At 42.7% G+C, this 19385-nt stretch overlaps 1 protein-coding gene across 1 annotated transcript in view; it reads left to right on the forward strand.

The window, feature by feature from the left end:
* The window catches only part of VPS8 (VPS8 subunit of CORVET complex), a 232485-nt gene that overhangs the window by 27107 nt on the left and 185993 nt on the right, over positions 1-19385 (forward strand). Inside the window, exons 7-8 of the mRNA XM_074964097.1 lie at positions 8293-8417; positions 11328-11414. Of these exons, the coding sequence (XP_074820198.1) occupies positions 8293-8417; positions 11328-11414 (212 nt within the window). The remainder of the gene's footprint in view (positions 1-8292; positions 8418-11327; positions 11415-19385) is intronic.

The following is a 19385-nucleotide window of genomic DNA, read 5'->3' on the forward strand; positions in this document are numbered from 1 at the left end:
ACACATTTTGCCAGGACAGTAATGATCAGCAAATTGAGTTTTCTAATGATACCTCACAAAGCATACTTTATACAAAATCCATTATAGTTTTGTAAAAGGGGTGAGCATAGGGGTACAGACTGTCGCAGTGTATCCACATATGTTGGCCCTTTTGGCCACATGACCACACTGGGAGCTCATGTGCAGTTGTTAATGACCCCAAGTTCTTTTCAGTGTCACTACTTTCTAGGGTGCAATCCCCCTTGTTGTAAGTCTCATCAACATTCTCTTACTTGTATGACTTTGCATTTAGCTGTATTGAGAAGTATGTTTAACTGTGCCCACCTTATCAAGTGCTCTGCATCAGTGATTGTTCATGTATCAGCCTTTCCAGTATTTTGCCCATGATCAGGGTCTGGCTTACTGGCCTATAATTACAGGGCTTATCCTGTTTACCCTTTATACATATTGGCACAACCTTGACTTCTCCTAAGTTAATAAAAATTAACCTTACTGGTCTGGAGCACTCCTCAACCAACTCACTTAAAATTCTTGAGTACAGATCATTCACACTTACTGACTTTTAAAAATGTTTAGTAGATTCTATTTTCTAGTGGAAACTAAAGAGCATATTAAAGAGGACATTTCATCATATATATGAATATGTAATCAGCTTTGTTCTGAATACGGAACAGAAATATGTACTATACACTTCTCTTTTCTGCTAAGTAGTTTTGAAAGCTCTTATCTAAAACAATAGTTCTTACCCCCGGTCTGTCAAATCAGTAGGAGAAACTGAAGGAGACTGCTAAGGAGGGATTTTCAAGTCCACCTTTACAGAGGTATGGGGATTGCCTTGCATGATCCAGACCAGTTGTCTGTGTAGTCAGGTGTCCAGTTTCCAACTGTATTCAGAGGCCAGTACAAGAAATGTCACAGTAGAAAAATCTGTCCATGGGAGGAAGTTTCTTCCTGACTCCTATCAGTGGTTGAGTTACACCCTGAGGCATGAGGTTTTTTTATAGCCTTTATAAATATTCATCCTTTGTAATGTAACTGTTCAAAAGAGATTGGATATATAATAATTAGAAGGGTGCAAAGCTCTTGTCCTCTGTGTTGTAGAAGTATGTTCCACATGGTAATTTTGCATTGTGTTTAAAAGTAAAAATATTTTTTTGTTTTTAAATTTGCCCTTAATGTCATTGAGTGACTCCTTGTTCCATTATGTATCAGTAAATAAAGGCCTGTGTCTGTCTTTTCTCTATACTCTCTATAGAGAGTATTTTTCTTTATACTGTCAGTTACCTTTTATTTGTTTCCTCTGAACCGTTCACATCTTCGTTTCTTCTCATATGACTGATATTTTTGTGTGCCTCTGATTGTTGCTTTTCTTTAAACTCTTCTATTTCTGCAACATCTCTTGAAAACTGAGCGTATTCAAACAATAGATTTATATGAATATTAGAGTGCATGTCTGAGGCTGAAGGGAGTTAATTTGTCTAAGCAGTATGGTGAGTGGATTAGGCATTAGCAGACAGGAGATCGGGGCCTAATGTCAGCTCTGCCATAGGCTTCTTGTGTGTGATCTTAGTCTAGTTACTTACCTGTTATGTTTCATACGCCATCTGTAGATGGGTCATTGATATACCTATGTCAGAGAGGTGGTGAGAGGCCTAACTTAAATGTTTGTGAAGTTGTAAGATTAGTCCGAGAGTTCAGAATAGAACTTGTGAATCCTGACTCCTAGCCATGTGCTCATTCCCTGTACTGTGTTTGTGCAGTGCCTAGCACAATGAGCCCCTATTCTGGCCTGGCCTGTAGGCATTTCCATAATAAATGTGATTTGAGAAATAAATAATCCAAGGGGCTGCTTCTGTAAATAAGAGGAAACTTCCTACCAGACTTACTGAAGTCTTTGAGTAGCTTGGTTTAAAAAACAAAACAAAACACCACGCCCCCCCGATAGATCAGCTAGTCTGGATTTAAAGCACCACCAAATTTGGGTGAGAAGGTTTTGTGTGTGGCATGGAGGGGGTTTAGGATGTCCCAAGTAAGAGCCCCAGTTAGCTCTGCAGTGGACACATAACCATACAGAAAATACTGTGGGTATGTAGGGGGTTGAATATTATGAGCTCACTAGCAAAACTCAGTGACAGAATTATCTGTGTATTTTTATTCTTGCTTCTGTGTGGCTCCTTACTATGGGGGAAGGGAAAGGTCTTTTCACAATTGCCTAAAAGACTTAGGAGCACAGGTCCCAGTGAAAGTCAATGGTGCTGATGCTCCTAAATCATGTGGGAAAATCCTACCTGGGGACTTGAAACAAACTTTCAAAAATTTGTGGATTTAAAAAATCCCTCCTGTCATTTACTATGTTGCATAATACATGGTCACAAGATGAAAATTACAAATGTTCTCTTAAATTATTGCTTTTCCATTATACTTCCTCTCTGATTGCTCTGTTCACCCTGACTTCATGATAAAGTCTGGCATAGACACTTCTGTAGTAATTCTACATATTTAATTTTTTTCTGCTGTAATGATTACCAACCACCCTTCTCTCTTCCTCTCGTCCCATTCTCCCATTTATTAAATAAACAAGACATTGAGAGTTAACAAAACAAGCTCTACCAGCAGAATTTGGAGGCTCTAGACCCTTCTTTACATTATTTGATAGTATGTCTGTTACTGCTATTTTCACTTTCTTCTGTTGTATTGATTTCTCTCTGACTTTTCTCTTTCTTGACCCTATCCCAATGGACTGAAAAGGAAAAGGTATAGTAATATTGCATTGTGCATGTACGTCGCATGAATGGCTTGTGTCTCCTGCTTTACAGTGCTGTTTTGAATGCTGAAAGGCCAGGTTACCGTATATTGCAGTTGAGGGTCTGTGAGCTGGGCAGTGAAGGAGGCAGGGTTCTCTCTTGCTAGCTATTGCAGCTTACTGTATTAGCAATCTTATTTTTGAGGGTCTGACTTTCTTTTTTGTTGTTCTTTTCATGGATCTGGCCTCCAAGAACTGTAAAAGAGAAGACAAGCATATGTGCTGTTTGTGGCTCTTCACTGCAGGCCACCTTTGGCTACTTTTCCAGAAGCCAGGCAAAACAGAGTACTTCTACAAGGCCTAGGCCTGACTCCCCCTGCAAGCAGATAGCGATGGCATTTTATTGGCAAAGTCTGGTTCCTCCTGTCATGGGATAGCAGCTCCATAAGCCCTTCACAGGGGAAGAAAACCTAGAACCCCCCCACAAGCGAACAGTTCTTCAAGTGCTTGCTCATGTCTATTCCATTCTAGGTGTGTGTGCACTCACAGGAGCAGACCATTGGAGATTTTTGCCCTAGCAGTATCTGTAGGGTCAGCTGTGGCGCCCTCTTGAGTGCCACGCTCATGCGTCAGTATATTAGGTGCCGCTGGCCCTACTTCCTCTCAGTTCCTTTTTGCTGACCATGGTGGCTAGTTGGAGTGTCTTTCCCTTATCTCACAAGGGCTAATGGTTGTTCTACTTCGATCTTCGAACCTTAGGGCCTTGTGAATAGTTTGTTTACAGTAGTTAGTTAGTAAGACACAATCTAGACCGGGTAGTTAGGGTGCTGGTTCACATCCGACCATTCCTGGATTGATGGTTGAGCCCCGAATCAGTGTTGGAGGGAGATCCTTTTGTGGCTCAATCCCTGTTGTTGACCCTGGTTTCTGATGCCTTAGTCGGGGAGCCCACCTGGGTGAGCTCTGCATGCAAGGCCGCTGGTTGCAGGACAATCTGTCCCTCCACATGAACGTCAGGGAGCTCAAAGCGGTTTGCCTGGCCTGCCAGGCTTTCCTGCCCCAAGTGAAGAGCAAGGTGGTGCAGGACCTGACAGACAATACCACAGCAATGTATTGCATCAACAGGCAGGGCGGAGTCAGGTCATCGGCCCTTTGCCAAGAAGCACTCCACCTTTGGGACTTCTGTGTGCAGCATGCCATCCATCTGGTAGCCGCGCATCTACCTGGGGCCAGGAACATATTATCAGATTGCCTCAGCAGGACCTTCTGAACTCACCACGAGTAGTTGCTCCACCCAGAGGCGGTCCGTATGTTCTTCCAGAGGTGGGGGACTCCACAGGTGGACCTCTTCGCATCCCGTCAGAACAGGAAATGCCATGTGTTCTGCTCATTCCGGGGATTGGACAGGGGCTCCCTGTTGGGCGCCTTTCTGCTGACATGGTCGAGGGCTCTGATGTACGCCTTCCCAGTGGTGCCGCTAATCCACAAGGTCCTTATGAAGATCAAACAGGACAAGGTGAAGGTGATTCTGATAGCCCCTGTGTGGCCTCGGCAGCACTGGTTTGGCACGCTGATGGACCTTTCGGTAGCTGCTCCGCTGCAGTTGCCTCTCTGGCCAGACCTGCTGTCCCAGAACCATGGCAGTCTTCTGCATCCAAACCTGGTGGCACCGCACTTGACAGCGTGGCTTCTGCATGGCTAAATGTGTAAGAACAGGAATGCTCAGCCTAGGTCAACAGGTCTTGTTGGGTAGCAGAAAGCCCTCCACCACAGCAACCTACTTGGCCAAGTGGAAGAGGTTCACATGCTGGGCCTGAGTCCAGGGTATCCGGGCTGAGCAGGCCTCGCTGCGGGCCATCCTGGACCATCTTCTGAATCTCAAGCTCCAAGGGTTATCCTTGTCATCGATCAAAGTCCACTTGGCCACTATTTCGGTCTTCACCCTCCGCTCCAGGGCAGGTCAGTCTTCGCTCATCACGTGGGCCTCACCAAAGGCTCTTAAGCAAAATAAGCAGTCATGGATAAGAGGGAAGGATCTGTCATGGATTGGTAACTGGTTAAAAGATAGGAAACAAAGGGTAGGAATAAATGGTCAGTTCTCAGAATGGAGAGAGGTAAATAGTGGTGTCCCCCCGGGATCTGTACTGGGCCCAGCCCTATTTAACATATTCATAAACGATCTGGAAAAAGGGGTAAACAGTGAGGTGGCAAAATTTGCAGATGATACAAAACTACTCAAGATAGTTAAGCCCCAGAAGAGCTACAAAAAGATCTCACAAATCTGGGTGACTGGGCAACAAAATGGCAGATGAACTTTAATGTTGATAAATGCAAAGTAATGCACATTGGAAAACATAATCCTAACTATACATATACAATGATGGGGTCTAAATTCGCTGTTACCACTCAAGAAAGAGATCTTGGAGTCATTGTGGATAGTTCTCTGAAATCATCCACTCCAACGTGCAGCGGCAGTCAAGAAAGTGAACAGAATGTTGGGAATCATCAAGAAAGGGATTAGATAATAAGAGGCAATGTGATATTTTCTTTCTATATAAATCCATGGTATGCCCACGCCTCGAATACTGTGTGCAGATGTGGTCGCACCATCTCCAAAAAGATATATTGGAATTCGAAAAGGTTCAGAAAAGGGCAACAAAAATGATTAGGGGTATAGAACAGCTTCCGTATGAGGAGAGATTAATAAGACTGGGACTTTTCAGCTTGGAAAAGAGGCAGCTAAGGGGGGGTATGATAGAAGTCTATAAAATCATGAGTGGCATAGAGAAAGTAAATAAGGAAGTGTTGTTTATTCCTTCTCATAATACAAGAACAAGGGGCCACCAAATGAAATTAATAGGTAGCAGGTTTAAAACAAACACAAGAAAGTATTTTTTTCATGCAACGCACTGTCAACCTGTAGAACTCCTTGACAGAGGGTATTGTGAAGGCCAATACTATAATGGGGTTCAAAAGGGAGCTAGATAGGTCCATCAATGGCTATCTTCCAAGAATCTATTAGCCAGGATGGGCAGGAATGGTGTTCCTAGCCTCTGTTTGCCATAAACTGGGATTGGGTGACAGGGCATGGATCACTTGATGATAATCTGTCTGTTCATTGCCTTTGGGGCACCTGCCATTGGCCACTGTCAGAAGACAGGATACTGGGCTTGATGGACCTTTGGTCTGACCAAGTATGGCCGTTCTTATGATGGTCCAGTTTTTGAAAGGTCTGGAACATCTATACCCACACATTAGAGATCCCGTCCCTCCATGAGACCTGAATCTCGTACTGTTGCGGCTCATGTGTCCTCCCTTTGAGCCTCTCGGTTCCTGCTCCCTTCTCCTTCTCTCCTGGAAAGTCTTTCCTGGTTTCAATATCGTCCACCCGTAGGGTCTCCGAGATCAGGTTGCTTACTTCAGAGCCGCCCTATATGTTATTCTACAAGGACACTGTCCAGGTGTGGCTGCATCTAGAATTCATGTCCAAGGTAGTTTCACAGTTTCATACCAACCAAGACACATACTTACTGGTCTGCTTTTCAAAACCTTGTAAATTGGAAGAGGAGTTCAGATTGCACGCTCTGGATGTCAGGCGGGCACTTGCACTGTGGGGCTAAAAATAATATTCAGATGTAACTCAGCATAGTTCTTCTAAATTAATGGTGTAAAACTAGCTAATAAGACACATTTTATAGCTAGATTGGTAAAGAGCTACTTGTGGAAGACTTCAGTTGGTGATGCATTGTTGAATGTTATTGTTGAAAATACCATGCTAATATTACTTACAAAAGTGAATTGTTAAAGGGGCAATCCAGTGTGTGTGTAAATTCAGAATGAACAGGATTGGTAATAAAAATAGGTTGCTCTTTTATAGACTCATAGGCTTTAATGTCAGAGAGACCATTATGATCATCTAGTCTGACCTGCTGCATCGGTTTCTCTTGTTAACAGGAAAACTGCAGCCTCCATATAGTAAAGGGTTTTTTTGTTAACTTTTTGGGAAGCTATAATATTAACGTCAAAAAAGACATGAGACAACTTACAAAACAAGTTTAAAAAAAAAATTACAGAGGTTGCAATTTTCCTCCTAACTGGCAGGTTGTAAGTAAAATTTAAAGTAGGAAGGAACTGATTGTGTTTTGAGCTGATAGGAAGAAAACAACAACTTTCGTCTTTCAGACTTCAACTTCAGGAGGAATTGCGCTTCAGTTTGAACATGTGGCAAATGTTTTCAGATAAATGTATTGTTTCAGGTTGGGCTTTATTAACTTCCTTGTTAAATGGTGTCCAGAAATTTCAGGTAAAGAAAGCTGTCTTACCTCCTCACTAGAATCCTCCTTTTTGGTAAGAGAGCAGTCTGTACTGGGAAGGATGCCATTGCTCAAGGAGGCAGGACACAAGTTCCTTTATTTTCACTTCTTCCCGCACCTGTTAGTAAAAAGTAAAAGCAGTTTATTAAAAAAATCAGCTCCAACAGCAACCACGAAAGAATAATTGAAAGGACATTAAATATTTGCCTGTATTTCCAAAAATCATCAAAATTGTTTTTCTTCTGATGTAGTTTTCAAAAAAACCCCACCAAATACTGTGTTCTTATTAAAATAGTCTACTAAGTCAAGCAAATACAAAGTGTTTTTCCTTCTCTTTTCTGGCTAAGGGCTTGGCTACAGTTGTGAGTTACAGCACAATAAAGGAGTCCCGGGCTCACTATCTGTCCACACTGGCAAGGCACGTAGAGCGCTCTGACTCCATGGCTACAGTGCTGCTGGTACTCCACCTCGGCGAGTGGAATAAAGTTTGTTGTGCCCTCGCTGGAGCGCCGCGGCGCCAGTGTGAGCGAGGTGTTGCTTTACTGCACTCTGATCAGCCTCCAGAAATGTCCCATAATCCCCTTAAATCAAGTGGCCACTCTTGTCATTGTTTGGAATTGGCTGTAGGAATGCGGAAATGCCCTTTGAAAGCTCCGTTTCTGACAGCCGGCTGCTTATCTGCTCCAAGACAAAGCAACCATTAGTGTGGAATGCTGTGAGAGAGAGAGAGAGGTGGGGGAGGTGAGAGGGGTCTGCTGCTGTCTGAACTTACAAGACAGCATGCTGATATGCTCTCAGCCCCCCACATACCCACTCTCTCTCCCCCCACATACACAAAACACACTCCGTCACACTCCACCCCATCCCCCCATTTGAAAAGCACATTGCAGCCACTTGCATGCTGTGATAGCTGCTCATAATGCACCGCTGCAAGTGCTGCAAATGTGGCCACGCCAGTGCGCTTGAAGCTGTCAGTGTGGACTGACTGCAGTGCTTTCCCTACTGCGCTCAACGAGGGCTGGTTTAACTCAAAGTGCTCTACATCTGCAAGTGTAGCCATGCCCTTTAGACCCTGCTCTTAAATTCTTGTACTTGTACTTAACTTTAAGCATGTGAGTAGTACTCATACTCCAAGTGAAGCATGTGCATAAGTATTTGTAGGACTGAGGCCTTAATTTTAATAGTTATACCTTGTATTTTATCACTGTTTTCTTACTAATATTACTTCTTGTTTAGATCCAAACCAGGCTCTTCGGCTTTGTCTGGGCAGCACTGCTGTTGGGGCCCAGTACGGGGCTATCTCAGCTCTGAGTATCAACAATGACTGTTCAAGACTACTGTGTGGCTTTGCAAAAGGACAGGTAATTGACATTTAATAGGAGTAAGAATGTTGGGGAATAAGAAGGTTAGGGAATGATTGTTTGAAGGACAACAGTTTCTCTTGGTGCAGCGTGCTTGTCTACCAACATCTCTTCCTAGGGAGCTAGTTGATTTGGGTTTAAGCCTTTCCTGTTTGATCTGAGTGTTATCTAGGAATTATATGCTCCACTTAATCCTGAATTATTTTGAGAGCTAGGATTGATTTGAGTAGCTCACATATGAATCTTTCCCCAAAGTTTGGGGCTGCTCAGCGTTATGGTTTTATGTATTACAATGAAGCAGTAGTAGTTTGACACGCTTTGGGGAAAGAGGGCTCTGATTTAGTGTTGCAGTTTGCACCTATCTCTGGTCCGAAAGAAAGGAATCCCTAGACAAATATTATGCATAGTTATAAAGTCAAAATTCCAAGGAGATAAAATGTTGTATGTAATGTTGTAGCCATGTTGTTCCCAGGATATTAGAGAGAGAAGGTGGGTTAAGTAATATATTTTATTAGACCAACTTCTGTTGGTGAGAGAGATGAGAAAGCTCATCTCTCACCAAAAGAAGTTGGTCCAATAAAGATATTACGTCACCCACCTTGTCTCTCAAGGAGATAAGTTTCATATCAGAATAATATTTTAAGATAAAGAGTCTCTGCAACCTTTTCCATAACCTCAACGTGCGTGTCCTTTCTTCATTTATCTTCATCTCCTTTTGTGCCTTTTTTTCACCAGATACCTTTCTCTCTTCTTTCATAACAATGAAAAATATCTGCCTCCTGTAATAGTATCCCTACTCTGTCTTATTTTCTTTTCATTTCATCATTATTCTCTCCTTGGGTTGTGAGGGGGAGTGGAAGGGAGGAAGCAGGGTGATGGGTATTAACTTGGGATGTTGTAAAGTAAATACAAATACATTTGTTTCTGTACACACTTTGATTAGCAGTGGCTGAGATGCCTGCTTTTCAAGCCAATTTCAGTAAGTAAAAATTGGAGACCAGAGTTTCTTACACGCTAGGAAGATGCTTGAAGATGTTTTTTTCCCCACAAAGTCATGTTCTAGTGAGTTTTTGTATAATACCCTGAAGTGGGGAAACTTGAACATTGCCTCTGTGTGCCCCTCTCATCTTTCTGATCTATATAAGGCTTGCGCAAAAATGAGGGTAACAATATGGAACTAAATCTTTTGTTTTGTTGGTCTCAGCACACATCACCCACACTTAATATTTTTTTAAACTCTTACTTGCAAATAAAAGTTCTATAAAAATAAAGCATAAAAGTATATAAAAGTTGTGTTAAGAATTTTAGCTTTCTAGATGTGTTAGAACTCTTAGATGTAGTAATGGTGAAGTTCTGTAGCAGCATTATAGCTATAGTAACAGGGAAATCTAGTTAGTTGCCTGAGCATTTCCTGTTTCAGACCATGATTTCAGTTGCTCAAGCTCCATAACATTCTGATCTTTCATGCTGAAATTTTCTCTGTCTGATCACTACTGGAAGGTTAGTGGGGTGTGTGTGTGTTTGTGTTTTTAAATTAAAGTTTGAGTAAAAACTGTTCAATTAGAGAACGAGAGAAAAATAATTTCTCAATTTTTTTTAAAAAACACCATTTAAAAATATTTCCTTTGTTACAATAGCTGAAGACAGAAAATTGAAATGTAGCAGGGAGGTGGTTAGTAAAGGGATGCAATACCTTTTGAGAGTTTGGTGGAAACTGGTTTTAATTAGGCTGTTATGAATCTATGAAAATAGCACTTTGCATCTGGGTGTTCAGTTTTTTGAATTTTTTTAAACATTTTTTTATGTACAGTCAGAGGAGGTAAGCTTATGGGACATGCACACTGGAGCATTGCTGCATCCTTGTGATATCCTAGGATATGCATAGGATTCCATAGGGTGCCTTTATGTTTGTGCTGCTGAAAACTTTGTGCACCCAATGCATAAAGGTTTCAATGAGTCAGTGAGACAAGTCTGAGGAGAACTCTCACTTTAAGTGTGGAAAAGCCAATGCCCTGTTGATCCTCTAGCCAAACAGTTCCAGGTCATGGAATCTTTAAAATAATAATAATAAAATTTTACATTAAGACCATATGGTAAAGCACTCAGAAGCTGGGATACATGGAAGTTTTATTGAAGTACACTCAGCCTTAATTCTTCCCTCTTGTGTGCATGCTTTTACAAAGCAGTCTTTAATTACTGGTGGCAAGTCCAAGACTGTGGAACATGATTCCAAAGAATCTAAACCTCACCACACTTCTTTGACTTTACCTTCCAAATAAAATACATACAATGCAGCATGCAGATATAAAATAAAATTTAACATGCAGTTTTCCTTGAGTGGACAGAGATGAGATTGGAAATTTTTTTTTGTCAGATGCTAACATGTCACATGCAGTGCTGTAGAGTGATCAGATATCCTGGTGATAGGCATGGTATAAGAATCTGAAGAGAATAGAATGATTTATGGTCAACAGGTCTGACCTATCCAGAGCAGTGATCAGTAGTAGATGTTACACATAGATCTCTAATGTTATAGGAGAAATTGTATGAACTGTTGCACTATTTTAAAAATGGTATATTGTAGGTAATTAGAGTGTATTATAATTATCCATTCAATCTGATATCATATAAGGTGACGAGAGGTAGGTTTTGCTGGAAATTGAGAGCTTCTGTGGATTTTTTTTTTTCCAGGCTGTGCATGGACAAGCAAGATAAAGTGTGCATCAAATCAAATTTAGAAATAAGTCATCAGATCCCCTTCAAGAAATTTCCAATCTTAGATTTTCATTTTATGGGAACTGAGAAACTTGTTAATTTATTGATGCTCAGGGAGGCATGGAGAACATCTTGTATCAGTTTGCACGCTTGATAACAAAAGCCTGTATTGAAGAAAATTAACTTTGTTTGCAGATTACCATGTGGGATCTGGCTAGTGGGAAACTTTTAAGATCAATAACAGATGCTCATCCCCCAGGAACAGCAATTTTACACATCAAGGTAATAAGCATTCAGTATTCTTATTATATAGTTCCCTAATAATCCCAGTAGTAATAGACTATCTGTCTTGATGCAGGTAGATCTCAAAGTGGCTTTACAAAGGAGATGATCTCAAAATGCTTTAAAAGGTATACTGATGAAAAGCATTATATAAGAGCCAATACCATTTTATCTAGAGCTTTGTAAAATGGATGCAGATATTCTTTTTAATTTCTTTTAATTATCTTAGAGTTTTTTCAAGATGAAAAGCAGAAATTAGAAAGTGACACCTACTCCATTGTTAAGATTGCAGCTGAGTTTCTCTTAAAACTTTGCCCCTGTTCCCTCCAAAATCTGCAGATAAGGGTCTAGTAGCCTCAAAATTGATAGGTTAGATCTGGGACTGAGGTAGAATTTCCTCCCAAATTTGAAGTGATGCATCCTAGTGAGAGTCCAAAAGTTCTTTGGTTTGTTTTTGCAATCTTGGGTGGGGAGTGGGACTGACAGAGAGAAACTTTGGTTTATCAGATTCATCTTGCAAGAACAGCAGATTAGCTGACTAAATCTTAAAAGTTAAAGCTTTAATTAGCAAAGCAAGATAGGTATGTACTGACATGCCCTCACTTCTTCTGCCTCCTTCTCTTTGGTGAAAGAGCAAGAACCAAAGCACAAGAAGTGCATGCAAGAAGCTAAAGGAGTCTCTTTGGAAGACAGTGCTGATGGGGCTCTGTCCTAATTGTTCCTTGCTGACAAATGAAATGGTCCTAAGTTTAGCAAACAGCCTGGAGACTCTGTTTTCCCAGATGAGCCACCACCCTACCCCTCAGGTGCTTAAAAGTAGGAAACTAAGAATAGGGAGCAAGTCAGGAGGAAGCATCTTCAATGAGATCTTCGTGGATAAGACCAGTATTCCGTTCAGTCCCAGACTCGATAAAACCCGGAATTCCCATTCTCTGCCTTTGGGAAAAGATCAGGTATTCTTCTTTAAGTAATAGCCCTATGGGTGCTCCATTTCAGGTATTGATGCTCCCACATGCCTTTGCTGGAGATTTTTGGCAGCAGTTCCTATTTTGTTCTGCACGTGCACTGCATCTCTACTTGTGCCCCAACTGGGGATATATAGAGGTTGCAATGAACAAACTACCCTCAGTTTCTTCTCCACTACCTATGTCCTGAGATGGAAAATTTCAGTTGTGCCAAGTAATATAGCTAGTTACCTGTTTCTTCTTAGTTTCTTAATCTTTAATTAAACTAGTCTGTTAGGACTAGGTAATCAGTTTTTATTTAAATAGTTCTAGTTTAGTTTTATTTTGAGCTGATTTTAGATGCTTTTAGGGTCCCTCCCCTTCCCTGAAGGAGCTTTTTCCCCCTTTGGGGTATGCCTAAATCCCTAGGATTTATGAGTTGCCTCACTTGCCAGGAGTCCATCTGAGTTATTGATGGCCACTTGCACCATATTTGCTGCTTGGTGAATACTTGTGTAGCAGCCAAGTGCAAGATTTGCTCAAGATTCAAAAGTTATTCCAGGAAAAACAGAGCTAAAGCTTCATCTCCTTACGATGGAACTTTCCCTCCAACCTGCACCAGGCCTGATAACTGTCTTCAAGTGACCACAGCTCCCTGTCAGCATCCAAGTGAGAATCTAGCAGTATTATTTGTTCCCACGTGAAGGACAATCAGTGGATTCTTTCTACTCCCATTAGGATCCTCTTCAGCCTAGGATCCACATACTGTATCTTAGCTCCTGGCAGACAGCACACTCTTCTGTTCTCTGGATCAGCTCTAGTAAACAGGCCTGTCTGCCCTTCTTAGTAGGGAGTAACCAGTCACATAGACCTACCTCTTCCTGGTGTTGGTGTGATTGGCCTTCCTCCTGTTCTTTCTGGCTGCAAGTCCCCTTGTCTTTTGTTCTCCCTTGCAATCTTCTGCAAGTCATTCTGTATCCTCTTGGGGCTCTGAACTCCGGCTATCTCCATTGTCTCTTCCCCTCTTCTTGTAGGACTAGCCACTCTTCTCTTCTTCCTTGTCCTCCTCCCTACTGCCTGCTGTGCCCCTTCATTTTCCAACTCGGCAAACCTGTTCCTGAACTCTTTCTTCTTCACTCTGATCTTTTTCCTCTGCCTGGTTCTCATAGTCACATGCTTCCACTGGCCACTTCCCTCACCCAGCAGTCTACCCTCACAGTTGTCTAGTCCAGCTTGCATCTCTGAGTCTTGCCTTCCCTCCATCATTTGCTTGAATCCCCTTTGAAATTCAACTATAGTTTTCACCTGCTTCTCCAAACCTTGGATCTTACCTTCCATCAGCTCTACCAGACGGCACTTCATACAAACTAAGTTTTTGTCAGGTACCCATTCCAGGATAATGTACATCCTGCAGCTTCCACATCTGGTCATCTTCATTGTCTCTTCCATCCCTTGTGTCACTACTGCTGCTGCTTCTGTATCTGTCATAGCCTAAGCTTCTGACGAGGAAAAAACAAAATAACCAAACCTCTCCTCCCCCAAACTCCACTCAGAAACTCCCCCTAACATCCCCTGTTTTCATCTGTATGCCACTGGCTGGCTCCTTCACTGCCTTTATATGCCCCCAATCAGGGAAGTCCTGCCCTCTAATCAGGGCTCCACTTCTCTCACAGCACTGCCCCCTATCAGCCTCTGCAAATTGAAAAAAGAAAAAACACACACTCACTCATTGCCCATAAGGAACAGGGGCTTGCCTCCTTGCTTCTCCTCTAACAGAACTCCCACTCAAACTCCCCTGTCCCAAGATCCTCAACTTTATCTCTGTGACAAAGCGTTTTCCTTCCATTCCTTAGTCACATTAAAATGACTACTAATATATTTGATTAGTAATCTTACCATGCTCACAATCAGAGACAACAGAATCTAGCTGGTCTGCAACATTCAGACCTCTCCCCAGTGACTGGTAACATAGGACTTAAAAAAACAAAAACAAAACAAAACAAAAAAACCTACTAAGGATGTTTCCTCCATCTGGAACCTAGACATACTGAAACTTTAGTGTTTTCTCCCTCAATGTTTCTCTTGGGAGAAAGGAATCAAAGGGTAGGTGCTTAATAAACTTCCGATACCCGTATTGGGGGTTTTCAGTCATCCTGGACTAGAATCAATTTTAGGTGGTGGGAAGAAGCACTGTCAGTTTCCCAAAACACCCCTTCCGTTACCAGAATGGAATACCTTTGGGGAGTCCTTAACCTCCCCTGCAGGTTGAAATTTAGGTAGATAATGAATCACTTTACAGATACCAGGTTGGGGCAGAAGCCCTATCAACTCCCCCCACATCTTTGGCACTGCAATAGAAGGCCAATGTGCTGTCATCGGGTTTGGCAGCCCCAGAGGAAAATTACCTCTCTGTCAGTACCAACAGTGTGTCTGGGTCTGTGGGCAGACATGGTGCTTGAGCATAACTGCTTGTTGTTGTTCGGCTAATATTTTTCCTGGATGCCTTAGTCTCAGCTCATTAGCTAGTGCTATTTTAACACTGCCGAGACTAAATCATACATTTTAAATGAAATCCCCCTTGTCTACTACTGAGACAATTCATCTGAGATTCTCTTTCTCGCTGTGCCCAGCAGAGGAAAGTAAAGATGTGCAGGACTGATGATAAAGCTGAGCTGTTTGCTAAACCAAATCCAGTCTGTGCCAATGATTGCAGCTGTGTACTGAATTTTTGACAATGTTTTTGATAGAAGTGAAAAGTCAGTTTGCTCTCTAAGAACTTCCTGCTTTATCAGTTCTCACCAAACAGATTTAAATAAATTTGGGGTTCTAATCACTCAAATATACACCTCAGACATTCTGCCATGGTCACCACTGTAGCCTTTTGTAGTTATGTTGAAATGTTCCCAATTAATACTAAATTAAGGATAAGGGTGCAATAAAACCCAACTTAATTTTCAGGTTCAAGTCTCTAGATTGGTTGCAGAACTCTTATTTAGTAGAGGACCAATAGGTGATACTTAGAGCACTTGGCAGAGGCCACTGTTGGAAAACAGGATACTGGGCTAGATGTACCATTGGTCTGACCCACTATGGCTGTTCTTATTAAAGTTCAAACTTTATTCAAAAGAAAAATTAGTTAATCAAACAGTAGTTCATCAGTCCACTGACAACAGAGAGAGGTACAGTCTTATAGTCTTTAAACCTATTGATATCCCCTTTTGATATTAATTGGAGCTCTCTCCAATTTTAACAAAACTACTTCTTTTATAATCCATTAGAATACTAATTAACATTTAACCTTCCTATTACTGTATTCACATTTCTGCCATTTCCACATTGGTTCTTTACATTACACATTATTTAAATGTATCTTTCCCATACTATGAATGTAGATAGGATTATAAGAAAACATTCACAATTCTTAAAAACACTCATTTAAAAAAACTTGCTAAAACCATTTATAACGAAAACATAGCTGCAACATAACCTTCCGTGTTTGCTCACCCTGTCACTTTGAGGTTCATTAAAGGGTTATTTAGCCTGTTTCCATGATCAGGAAACTCTCCTGAATCTAGGATTTGAGCTTAGTCCTTACTCTCTGATGAAGCCTTTCTTTGAACCTGTGGCCACATCTTTGATTTTACACCTAGCCATCAAGAAAGCCATCTTCATGGACATTGCCTGTGCTCTGAGAGATGACAAGTTGGGGCTTTAATGAGGGGACTCCTACCCCCCCCATACACACACTCCTGTATTCTTTAAAGTATCCTTCTGACCACAGCCCTGGTTCTTGCCAAAGGTCACCTTGGATTTTCATATTAATCAGAGTATTCGTATTCCAGTTTTTCCACCCTAACCCACATCAGTGTAAAGAGGATACTATCCTTCATGGCTCAGATGTTAGGAGGGCCCAGGGCCTCCTATTTGGACAGGAATAAACCCTTTTGGGCTTCTCTTCAATTACTTGTTGCTGTTGCCAGAGCTATGGACAGAGTTAAAGGTACACCTGTGTCCAAATAGGTTTCTGGTTGTATTCTCTCCTGCTGTATTCTGCGCCCTCCTGAGGTTATAGCTCTTTCTACCGGATTATAATTCACGTATTGCCCTATTAAAGCACATTCTTACTGCAGAAATGTGCAAATTTACCGCATGGGCCTCCGTTCACACGGTTTAAAGGGGCACTGTGGTTTGGTACATGCTTCACAAGCAGATGCTGCATTTGGGTTTGCTGTTTTTCAGTAATTTTCAGATCCTGCTCCAAAGCACTCTGCTGAGAAGTACTGTTTGGGAGTCACTTGCAGTGGAGCACCAATAGGGACATACTAGAAGAAGGAGGGGTCCCTTATCTTGTACAGTAATGAGTTCTTCGAGATGTGTTTCCCTATTGGTGCTCCACCTGCTCTTCTTCCCCTCTACTTTGGAGTCTTGTCTCTGTGGGACTTTGCAGTAGAGAAGGAACCAAGGTGGTTCATCCCTTGTAGCCTTTATGCCTTTACTATGGGGCATGTGTGAATTGAACAGGGACTGCTGCTGAAAATCTTCAATTGAAGGTGCATGGGGGTGCATATGCACCTGAAATGAGGCACTCAAAGGGACAGACATCTCTAAGAATTCCATTTACTGTACCAGGTAAACAGTCTCTCCTTTTGCCTGACTTTCCTTATCACAGAGCAAAGAGGAATGCCATCTTGGGGAATCCTCTCCTTCCATTCTTTTCTTGGGGACAGAGCTATGACAAAGGCCACATTTCCCCCCTGAGGGATTTCCCTCCCTGATTTCCAGACATTTCCAGACCTCCCTGATGATGATCCTGGGGGAGGGGAGGCGAGGCGAAGAGTTGCCAGTTTTGCTCAATTGTGAAAGAATCTGCAATAAAACTGTTACGGATTAAGCAGAGTAGGGCAGCTGCCATCTCATCCATTCAGAGATGAAGATTGCTTACTGTACACAGCAGTATTTGCAATGCAAGGTGGTGCACAAAACCCATATTTTCCTCTGTTTCCACTCCTTTAGCCTTAGTACAGCTTAAGATTTGGGGCCCAATTCTCCACTCTATTGCACAAGATAAAACCAGAACACACATTTTAGCAGATATTGCAAGCTGTATCCTCTGTCCTCCATGGCTGGTTCCTCTCTGGGGAAGGCACATAAAGGAGACGAGCTTGAAAACTCAGCTTTCTTGGGCGTCTGAGTGAGGAGGATGTGGAACTCCGGCAAGGAGGACAGGCAGTTACACAATGGATGCAGCAGGGGTCTGTACTTTGCTCCCCCATCAGCCTCAGCATCTCCTCCTGCGTGTTCCGATCATGCTCACTGTATGCTTTCCTGGCCTCTGCCACTGAATGCCTCCATGCATTCAGCTGTGCCTTATCAGTGCGGAAGGACTGCATGAGCTCTGAAAACATGTCATTGCGAGTGCATTTTTTTTTCACCTTCTAATCTGTGATAACCTCAGGGATGGAGTTGATATGGGGAGCATAGAAACATTTGAACCTGCGGTGGGGAGGGAAGGGAGAGTAGGATTTTAAGATACACTTCTGAGAACAAAGGGGAGACTTTTTTTCACAGTGAATCAAGCAATTCATAGCAGAGAGCACGTGTTTTAGGTACAAGGTCGCATTTTGCCTTCTATATTGAGCACCTGCCGGTACGATGACAGATCACACGTGGCTGGACAACAGAATTTTGTTTCCAGGCAGCCATGGTAAGCCAAAGGGTACGTGGGGTTGGCTTCTTCCACATTCATAACATGTGGGAATTGTTTCAAACTGCAGCGCCCTCCTTTCCCATAACAACCAATGCTGGTTGGGTTTGCCATTTAAAAGGAGGGGCTGTGGTTTTGGGGTGGATATGCAGCACACCCACACACCTCCTCCCCCACGTGGCTATTCTCCAGGATGGTCCCTTTTAGCCAAGCGCAAACAGCCCAGCATGAGTGGGGTCTAATGTGCCAGGGATCACCAAACAGAGGGAATTACTGTTCCCTTACAGAAATTCCCCTATTTCAACCAGGTGACCATGAATGATATCACTCTCCTGAGGCTGACACAGAAAGATAAAGGCCGAATGTTGCATGAATACAACCAAAACCCAGGACCATTTGCTGCCATGCCTTGTGCTGCACTGATTCCAGACTACTTGCTACTGGCTTGGCGTGGTAAAGCGTCCTATTGTGGAGGACGAAATAAGGCAGCCCTCCCCAGAAACCTTCTGCAAAGGTTTTCAGAATATCTCCAGGAGAGCTTCATGGTGATGTCCCTGGAAGATTCCCACTCCATCCCCAGACATGTTAACAGACGTTTCCAGTTGCTGTACTGGCCACGAATGCATCCCAATTGTTCAGGGCAAATCAAACATTAAACACAATTGCTTTTAACCCCTGTAGTGTAGTTACAAATGTGCACTCGCCAGAGGTACCTTCTCTGCCTTCAGGGTTCAGGAACAATATGTCCTGGGAGGGTATTGGCTCCAGGGTGATGAAAAGGTCCTGGCCGCTGGGGAGAACGGATTCTCCACTTGCCTGCTGCGCATTCTTCTCCTCCTCTTCCTCAGCCACAAAATCCTCCTCCATGTTGTGTGAGGCTGCCACCTTGCGGGTGTCACAGACAGTGGTGGGGTAGTGGTAGGGTCCCCCCCTAGAATGACATGCAACTGATCATAGAAGCTCTGACCCGGAGCAACCATTTGCCTCCTTTGTCTTTTGGTAGGCTTGCCTGAGCTCCTTACTTTTCCCTGGTGTGTGTCCCTGGTGTAGCCTCTGTCCACCATGCCCTATGCCATTTTGGCATATATAACAGCATTTCTTCTGCTGGATAGGACTTCTGCCTGCATAGATTCTTCTCTCCATACAGCAGTGAGATCCAGTGTCTCCCGTTCACTCCATGCTGGAGCTCGTTTGCGATTCTGGGACTGCATGGTCACCTGTTCTGCTGAGCTCACCACGCTGACCAAACAGGAGATGAAATTCAAAAGTTCCTGGTGCTTTTCCTGTGTACCTGGCTAGTGCATCAGAGTTGAAAGTGCTGTC

Source organism: Natator depressus, chromosome 9 (assembly GCF_965152275.1).
Source record: "Natator depressus isolate rNatDep1 chromosome 9, rNatDep2.hap1, whole genome shotgun sequence".
In the NCBI taxonomy this organism is placed as follows: domain Eukaryota; kingdom Metazoa; phylum Chordata; order Testudines; family Cheloniidae; genus Natator; species Natator depressus.